This window comes from Aptenodytes forsteri, unplaced genomic scaffold (assembly GCF_000699145.1).
Source record: "Aptenodytes forsteri isolate BGI_AS27 unplaced genomic scaffold, ASM69914v1 Scaffold338, whole genome shotgun sequence".
Taxonomy (NCBI): domain Eukaryota; kingdom Metazoa; phylum Chordata; class Aves; order Sphenisciformes; family Spheniscidae; genus Aptenodytes; species Aptenodytes forsteri.
Window position 1 is genome coordinate 880209 of NW_008795124.1, and position 10057 is coordinate 890265.

The 10057-nt window shown below is 35.8% G+C and overlaps 1 protein-coding gene across 1 annotated transcript in view; it reads left to right on the top strand.

Moving 5' to 3' along the window:
• The first annotated feature begins 1619 nt into the window (after nucleotides 1-1619).
• ATP9B (ATPase phospholipid transporting 9B (putative)) overlaps nucleotides 1620-10057 on the top strand; it is a 161772-nt gene continuing 153334 nt past the window's right edge. Inside the window, exon 1 of the mRNA XM_009277184.1 lies at nucleotides 1620-1790. Within this exon, the coding sequence (XP_009275459.1) occupies nucleotides 1654-1790 (137 nt within the window). The 5' untranslated portion in view covers nucleotides 1620-1653. The remainder of the gene's footprint in view (nucleotides 1791-10057) is intronic.

Genomic DNA, 10057 nt, shown 5'->3' on the forward strand with positions numbered 1-10057 from the left:
CTATAATGTCACCTTTACCTGTCCTCTCTTTAATCCTAACCTGGAAGCTCTCAGTTGGCTCCTCATCCATCCCCAGGCAGAGCTCCAGGCACTCCAGCTGCTCTCTCACATAAACAGAATGGATTTTTGGTTTTGTTAATTACTATTTTTATATAGATTGTTTTTAGGTTGCTGTGGGGAGAATGGGACAGTCCCAGGATGCACATTGTAAGAGATGACTATACAATACTATTTTTTTCATAAAAATCAAACTTACTAATTCTGTGCCAAACACTCATATTTTTTTGTGACTCAATCCTTCTTGTTGGGTTTTTTTTTTCCTGAGCTCTAGGAATTACTCTTCACTACTCCCAGTGCAAGAATAATGTCAAGGTAGATAAATTACATATTACACGAAGAATAGATTGATGATAGTCTACTAGTCTTCCGAGCTATAAAGTATTTGAGAAATTTTAAAAATACATACGTGGAATATCTTTTGATTTATTCTGGTCAGATACGTTTTTCATCAGTTGTTCCTATTTAAAGACTGCTTAACTACCATTACCAATAGTGTCAAGTAATATTTTTATGTATTTAAAAGTTTTTGCTTTTGTGTTCAGTTTGATACGTTTTTCACGTATTTTGTAAGTGTTTGTGCAGCCAGCTTTTCTGACCATTTTGTTTATCTTCTGTACTGTGCATTTGTATTGATTAGGGTTATTGTATGTGTTATTACATACAAGTAGATGACCTTGACTTGATTATAATGTTTAATTCCTTTTAAAATTTTCTTCTAATTAATATTCTTATTAGTCCTTTTAATGGTCTGTGAAAGGAAACCTGAGTAATAGTGCAGTTTCTTTCAATTATCTTCCCAATGGTATAAAAATATGAACTGCATAAGTTACTCAATTTACATGCACTTAGGGGAATTTTCTTACCAGATATTCCAATGTTTCATCTTGGCATAAAAAGCATTCCAGAAATGTAAAATTGGAGAATAGTTTCTGGAGAGGAAAGGACCATTTTTAGCTTAGTGTTGTTTCTGTAGGTCCCACAGGCAAATCTGTTTTGACTTGCTGAATGTTTTTGTGTAGAATTATAAAAGTAACTGTAATATTTTAGTAATTAAAACAAAGATACTGCTGAGTTGTGTAGAAAGCGTGACTCAAATAGAGGCCTGTGCACACAGGACTTAGGCATCAGGAAAGCAAGTTGAAGAAGCTCAGCGGAAATCTAAAGTCTGTACTTCCATGAAAACTGTTACTTGCATCTGCTATAAACTTTGCCAAGTAAATTCTGTTTAACAAAATCTTACAAAGAATCCTTTGAAAAGTATGAAGTTCCAGCTCTGTACATACAAATTATATAAGAAACAAGAGTTTCCCTAGAATGATTTATACTGTGATTGACAATGGTTGATTGCAGGCCGGCCTTTTTGTGTATTACACATCTTTAACTAAAATCAGAATTTCTTTTTGATGTGTTAGCACAAATACATGAGATGTTTGGATGAAAATATCTCTCTAATAAAATTCCATATGGCAAAAATTAACTTGTTACTATAGGAGAATCCCGGTAATAAAAAATTATGTATTGGCTATTTATTTAGAATTTTTATTTCATTTTGCCAGGTACCAAGTGGAAGATGAGTCCTCTCATTTGGATGAAATGCCACTAATGATGTCAGAAGAAGGCTTTGAAAATGATGAGAGTGATTACCATACTTTACCAAGAGCCAGAATTTCTCAGAGAAGAAGAGGCTTAGAATGGTTTATCTGTGGTGGCTGGAAGTTCCTTTGCACTAGGTTTGTTGCAGACCAGTAGTTTTTATTAAACTATTAAATTAAGTAAATAGTAACTGTGTATTGTGTGATATGCGCAGAGTACAGGAACATGATAATTTGCTTGTCATGCACCTTTTGATTGCTTTGCCTGCATTTTCCCTACTAGGACATTACCAGCTGTTAATAAAAAAAAGTTCTGAAGAGCTGCTGCTGTGTAGTTCTCCTGTCTGCTTTGCTGACTTGCAAGAAAAAGAGAGGCTTTTAAGAGATACCATGTACTAAACTTGTATTAGTATGAAGTCCATAATATGGCGGCATATAAGCCTGGTCCTCACTTCTACTCAAAACCACATCAGGGTAGAGGGGTTAAAACTTTTTTTTACTTTTGAGGGCATTAGTGTGTTAAGTTGACAATATATAAATTTTATTGATGTTGCTGAAAAGAAAAAGCAAATTCATTAACTAATGACTAGTTAACACTTCAACTTTTAAAGGCTAAAGAATACCTGTAACTTGCGGCCTTAGAGTGAATTACCGCTGGAATTAGCTCTTGTGATTTCTCATTTAGCTCTTGCGAGTTCTTATTTAGAAACTTTGTGCTAAACTCTGCTGTATGCAGTTGCCTTGGAATAGTAACTTTCTAATGAATTGCTAGCAAACTTCTAAATACAGAAATTGCTATTAGGATGATTAAGAATCATGGGGTTATTCTATCTTGAGTGATAAAATCTGAGAATCAGTCAAGTGAACTGAGTGAAGCATTTTCAGTGAACTTAAATGATGAATGCTTTTTTTGGCAGATGATTTTAGAATTGATTTAGATAGAAGTTTTCACAGGTGGTTTTCATGGCACTCAATAAATTCCAAGAGGCCTGATGCTGTTGTTTTACCTGAGGAAAGCTATATTTGTGCACCTTCAGTTTTGAAATAATTTTGTTATACAGCTTTACTATTTGCAGAAAAATACAATCTGTGTTGATTTCTTTTTTCTGTAATGATATAACAAAAACTCATGGATTATTAATTTTATTATAGGAAATAAGTGAGTGGAAAGTAGCAGGTAGGAAAGTAGCGAAGTTTACAGAAGCAGCGTTTGTATATGTAAATGATTTTTGGAAGCAATGTTTCTGTTACAGAACTACCATTGTAGTTTTTAAAGAAACATTTTTAAGTATTTGAAGAGGCTGTTAATCTTTTGGACATGTCTTAAAATTGAGATACATTTCAAAAAATATATTTCAGGTGAGTTCAGCTTTTTGAGTATTAGTGAGTATTACTTACTGTGATTACATTCCTGTAAGTTTCATGAAAACAGGTAGACCAGTAAAGACTGCACCCTGTAGTTGCCCTGACAGAGAATTTAGTGTTTGGATAGAGGCAGGCAATTGCAAGATGAGTTTATGTTGGAACTAATTAACAATCGTAAGAGAATGTCACAAGAAAGTGTCATTAATGCTGAGGACTGCAAAATTTCATGTTCTTGCTTGCTTTTTAAAATTGATAGGCACATCTCAGCTTTAAGTGGAGCTCAAGCCTAGAAACTTTAAAACTTATTAGACCTTATTAATTAAAATACTCGAGCCATATTTCTGATGGACTTTTGAGAATGAAAAGAGCAAGGAAATTGCATTATAGATTCATTATTTTGCTACGTCTTACACATATTTTACTGCTAATGCAGGTATGTAAAAGAAAAGCCCTCACTAAGAAAGAGGCCTTAGAGGACTATGACTTCTGCTTTGCTGATTTCCTCAACTGAATTTGGATACAATAAAGAGTCCGTTCAGTCTTGTATTTATACCTAGAGGCGTTTTAATCACATTAGTGTTTTCTATAACAGAACATCATAGCAGATAACTTTCATTTTTCATGGAAAAAATAAAATCTCTATTTAAAAAAAAAATTACCACCAGATCCTAGTAGAAGCTTGAAATTTCAGTAGGGTATTAGCAGGCAGAGGATACTTGCACAAGAAAGGTGCAGACATCTGCTTAGATGAGATGGGGAAAATTAACTGGAGGGAAGGTGAATCCCATGGCATCTTATCTACTGGTCCAGTCAGGCTGGATAAAAACCTCAGCTTGGATGAGCACTTCTGAGTGAGTATGTAAATACCCGTTGTGGTGATAGGGAGGTTTCTTCTTGGCTGAGAGCACCACTGAGGCTTTGTTACTGATAAAAGTCAGGGATGTGCAGTCAGTGCTAAGTTATTCTTTTTGCTGGTTTCTCATTATAATAAAACTTTATGAATTTTTGCTGGGACCCACAGAATACTAGAGTTTTTGAAATGTCTATTTGCAGTTCATAAAGTTGCCTAAGATCATGCAAAAGATCACACAGGAAACCTGGAGGCTACTATATTGTCATACAAGCAGTTATTACTTACACTGTGTAGTAGAATGAGTTACACTGTTTTTATGTGGTGTAAAGTATCAGTTCGGGATAGAATTGGGTGTTGATGCCTTCACACTTGAAATGGAGAGGAACACGTGGGAAAACAATTTTCATGTGTGTTGATGGTGGATTATACATGTTATGCAAACAACTGAAACTTTATTTCCAGAAGGCAAACGGCATTCGTTTAAGTGTAATGTGAGATTAAATACAGCATAGCAGTCTGAAACCTGTTCAGTTGAATAGAATTTAAAATTTCACCCTGTTTTTATGGAAATTAGTATCTATACCTGAGACTGGGTGAGGCTGAAATCTCAGCTTCCACATCCAGAATTTCCTTTTGTGCTTTAAACTAAATTGTAAATTTTTCAAAGCTGTGACAGAAAGATGAACACAGTAAAAGACTAGGCATTTGTCTGGAGCCGAGCTCAGGGGGCCCCTGATTTCTTTTGGGTTCTCAGTGAAAGTCTTGTGTTTGTGTTCAAAATCACTTTACTTGTTGCAAACAAACAAAAACGCCCCATACCCACTAGGGGATTTTTTTCTGTCTTGCATTGTTAGGATTAATCTCACTTTTGTGAGAGTAAGTTTTCCGTCTCTTACTTTGCAGCTTTAGAATTTTATATTCTATAGATTTTTGTTGCTACATCACAAACTTACTGTTTAGTTGAAAAAATTTCACCCTTTTGGCAGGAGCAAATATGGAAGGTGTGACAAAGTTCACTGTACATTAAAATTGATTTTGTAAAAAATCCTTTATTCAGCTTTTAACTTCTGTTTAGACAATAGATTTCTTGATTGGAACTGAATGGTGTGAACTTTATTTGCAAATCTGCAGCTCTTTAAACAGTTTTTGCATTTGCAAGAAAAAAATCATAACTTAAATGTTGCCTTTGTTTTTGAACAAACTGAAGACTTAATTCAACCAATATAACTTTTAACTTCAGAAACTGCTTATTTCTTGCTTTCATAGCACAGTTAAAAGAAAACTTTGTGGTATAGCAGCTGTTTTGTGGCTGTAATCATTTTCCCTTTAACTTACAAATTCTCTTCAAGCTTGTGAAATTATAATGCACATAGATCAATACTCTGGAGTTCTTTGGGCTGGATTGATTTCTTTCTCATGAGATTTACATTCCACTTGTTATCAAAAAACACTTTGTCCCTATGAAAATGGTGCCATTGAATGGCATTTCCATATGAAGTGAAGGGGATATCAAATGCTCGGATTAATTTGGGCTCTAAGATGGCCTGTACGCTTTCAATTAATCTGCAACGCATTTGTTATGCAGAAGCATGGGAAAATGCTGATCTTTTAAGAATGACATGACCACTGTGTTGCTTTTGGCCTGATTACTGAAGCTACCTGTTGAGTACAATAATTACAGTATGTTTTCTTTGCAGAACTAGTTTCTGCTACTTAAAACCTAATAAGGAAAAGCTGACCCTTGCAGACAATATAGAGCTTTTATATTATCTTTCCATTCTGATGAAAATGCTGTTTTGTGAAAGATACTGGCAGTTAAGCTTGTAGGATAAAAGTAATGAAAAGAGAAAATAAAAAAAGCCGTTATTATTAGAGCTGCAGAGTCAGTTGAGACTTTTACTTTAGCTTTTGACTTGGAGAGATACGCTCTATTTATGAAAAAGTTAAGGGTTCTTATTTAACAATTACTCCAGTTTTGTTTTGTTTTTTTTTTTTAATATGGCATCAGTCACTAATATGAAGACTGTGGTTATTGTTCCTTCAAATAAAAAAAAGTATGTTAGGAAGCAGGTTGGTAAAAAAAAAAAAAACATTTAATAGATACACCTTAAAGTTCTCTTATCAATTAGTTCATTTCTTCATATATACAATCTGTTGTATTGATATAGGCAACATGGCTTTTAGCTAGCTTAAGAAAAAAAGCTTGCTGTGCGTATGTTGAATTTTCTAGGTAAGGACGTTTGAAACAAATGCTTAAATCAATAAACAAGAATGTGATTTTTTTTTTAATCGTTCAATCCATAGCATAAGGTGTGGTTTTTACATTAAAGATTTCAGGAAAATCTTGATCATGCTACATCTTACATTATGTTTTTAGGATATTTGAAGCTCAGAGAATGCTATTCTGATTTATCTCCTGACGTTTGTTTCACACAGATTTAGTGGGTACAAAAAGCCCATGAAAGGGTCCATACCCTTGCACAAAAATAGTTTCTGTATTGGGGAATGTTAATTTGAGAACAGATGAAGTACGTGTTGAGTGTTGATAATCTGAGTTTCAAAAATACCGGGTAGACTTCATTGTTCTTAAAAATCTGAATTAATGTAAATTGACTAGGATTTCTGAGGCCAGCACATCCACCTCTTATTCTTCCTGTGATATAACAGTGATTACTACTGAGACTGTAAATGGCAAAATCTAACTGATTTTTACTTTTAAGGTAGTAAAACTCATCTGAACCATTACGATACTGATTTGGGCATAACCTGTAATATTTCCATCATCTGAGATATTCTTGTGTCTGAGAACTTGAGTGTTGTTAGCTCTGTGTCAGTCAGATCCCTTTTATCGAAGGTATCACAGTTGTTTCCCAGCCAGACATCATTCTTGTGTCTGTACTTTTTGGCATTTGCTAAACTAATGGCCATTATGGCATCTGTTTCAGCTTCTCTGTCGATCTGTAATGGAAAAAGTAGTTTCAAGAAGGGGAAACTCCGTGGCGAGGAAGGCAGTATAATTCAGTTGCTTTAGTCAAATGTTTGATTTTAGCAATAGAGAAGTCCTCAGTGTCTGAGGAAATTATTCTGCAAAAGAGACTGTGCCTAATCAAATGTTCAGTCTGTTTACAGTTTAAATTCAAAAACTGATTTAAGCAATACAAGATTTCAAAGGCTGTCAGAAAATTTCTGTCTGTGGGCTTGTAGACAGAAGCTGTCATGCGTGTTCACTTTCCCTGGAAAAAATTATTTTCCTTGGAACTCTTTTGCTACAGATCTGTCTCGACACTTCTGACTATACAGCTAAGCTGTCTCTTTGGTTTGCATTGTCCTTTCCACCCCCCTGCCCCGGAAACTAATACGTTTAAAGCTTTAATTCCATGAGCAGTTTTATCAAGTGTAAATCCAAGCTGGCACTGAGTGGAATCGTTCCACCTTCTCCTGCAAGCACCTAGCCTGCATTGTTTCAACTATTTTTATAGTTTTATAGTTTTTTTTTTTAAAGTTCAGGGGGAGATCTAACTGACAACAGTCCCAGGCAGTATAATTCAGTTGCTTTAGTCAAATGTTTGATTTTAGCAATAGAGAAGTCCTCAGTGTCTGAGGAAATTATTCTGCAAAAGAGACTGTGCCTAATCAAATGTTCAGTCTGTTTACAGTTTAAACTCAAAAAAACTGATTTACAATACAAGATTTCAAAGGCTGTCAGAAAATTTCTGTCTGTGGGCTTGTAGACAGAAGCTGTCATGCGTGTTCACTTTCCCTGGAAAAAATTATTTTCCTTGGAACTCTTTTGCTACAGATCTGTCTCGACACTTCTGACTATACAGCTAAGCTGTCTCTTTGGTTTGCATTGTCCTTTCCACCCCCCTGCCCCGGAAACTAATACGTTTAAAGCTTTAATTCCATGAGCAGTTTTATCAAGTGTAAATCCAAGCTGGCACTGAGTGGAATCGTTCCACCTTCTCCTGCAAGCACCTAGCCTGCATTGTTTCAACTATTTTTATAGTTTTATAGTTTTTTTTTTTAAAGGTCAGGGGTAGATCTAACTGACAACAGTCCCCCTTTTTATTCTGCATTAGTTTACAGCTGGATCAATTTGCAGGTCTGGTTTACCCATGCAGTTGCATGAGTAGTTGTGTCAGCACAAGGGAAGGGGCAAGAATCCACACCTTTGTTATGGGTGGAGGGTGGTACTAGCCATTTCAGCAGCAGCAGGATAGGTTCACAGCCATTAAACTGATTGTGGCACCGTGACATAGAAAGACTTATTAATTTTGCTTTAAAGACAAGTTTAAGTAATGATCAAGGTAACTTGATTTTTCTGACTTCTATGTTACTAAATAACAGGGCTGAATTTTGAATGTTGAACTAACACTGTTACAATTTTTATGAAAGACTAATTCTTTGTCATTATTTAAAGTGACGGGAAAAAGTTGCTGAATGGGCTTATATTTGTAACAAAAATAAAATGTGTGTTTACATAGGATCAAACCAAATTGATGTCCGTCCCGTAGTGAAAGCTTCAGGGAGGAAATCTTAAGAATCCAGCATTTAAAATTGGAGTGTTTTAAATGTCAGCTCATGAGTATTGGTGTAGTGGCATTTCCATAACAAAGTGAATGTTGCTTTGAATGATTTTACTATTGCATAACTTCTAGTTTTCCTTAAAAAGAGCCTGCAACTTTGAATTCTATTTGTTATTTGGCAAAATCAGTTTGTAATGGGCCTGGGATAATGTAGGCTACAGACAAGAACATTTTAAGTGGGACTGTGGTGATGTAAGCTAACTTACCAGCCTTCCTTCCCTGCATATTTGTGTGTACCATGATTCTGTAATTGTGAAAAAACAGAATAGGAAAGGACCTTAAGAGGTCGTCCAGTTGATTCCTTGCCTGCACAGGATGAATTACACTTATCACTTATGTCTGATCTAACCAGATCTTAGAGACCTGCAGTGGTAGCAATTCCAGCCTCCTTAAGTGTTTCTTTCCACCCTAGTCGTTAGAAGCATTTACTCAATGTCTGTCCTCCCCCCTTATTTATTTGCTACAGTTGAAGTCCCTCATTACTTAATCATGGTGGACCTGGAGAATAATTGTCCCTTTCCTCTTTGCAGCTGTTTCTTACATACTTGAAACCATATAGGTCCATGCTCAGCCTTCTCTGAACAACTGTTTCTTTTGGTGTACCTAGTAGACAAGCCTGCCCTGCTTTCTAGACCTGTAATTGTTTTGTTGCCCTTGTGTGTGGTCTTTGTTTTCCCAATAGGCCTGTGTGTTGAAATTTGGTATTCACAACGGTATTGCAAGCCAACTGAGATCTTGCTAGCGCTGGACTTGGAAAAAGGAATACATTCATGACTTGCTAGCAGTATGCCTGTCCACGCTGACCAGATATATGCCTTTTTTTGCACATGTATATCATTGTTATGCAGTAACTGAGTCCTTCTCTTCTGGGCTGCCATCTAACACTTTTCCAGTTCTGTATTTGCATAGTTGATTATTTCTGTATAAACATACTATGTTGCACTTTTGCCTGTTTAACTGCGTTCTATCTCTTCCAGGTAGTTTTTCCAATCTGTCAAGACAGCTTTGAATTCTAATCTCCTCTTTGCATGTATTCCCATCTCTTCTAGCTTTTTGTTGTCTGAAAAATGAAATATTCGATAGTCAATTACCCAGTAAGTTCTAGATAAAGCTTTGCAGAACTTCACTGAAATTATTTTGGTTTTATAACAACTACTCTGCAATTATGATTTTTCCAACTGTGTCAGTTCCAAGAATATGTTCCCTTACTTTCCTTATGAGAAATATTGTGAGAACTAAGTTTTATTGGAGATGTAGAATCATAGAATGATTTGGGTTGGAAGGGACCTTTAAAGATCGCCTAGTCCCGCCACTCCGGCCATGGGCAGGGACATCTTTCACTAGGTCAGGATGCTCAAAGCCCCAGGGGTCAAGAGAGGACATGTGCTCTCAAGCAGTAGTGCATCTGGTTCTTCTCAGAGGGAAATTAGTTCCATTTTAGACGTTGGTCTTGACATGTCAGTGTTGGTTATTACTTTCTGTTTTCTTTCAGGTGTGTACAAATAGAATCATAGAATCATTGAGGTTGGAAAAGACCTCTAAGATCATCGAGTCCAACTGTCAACCCAACACCACCATGTCCACTAAACCATGTCCCTAAG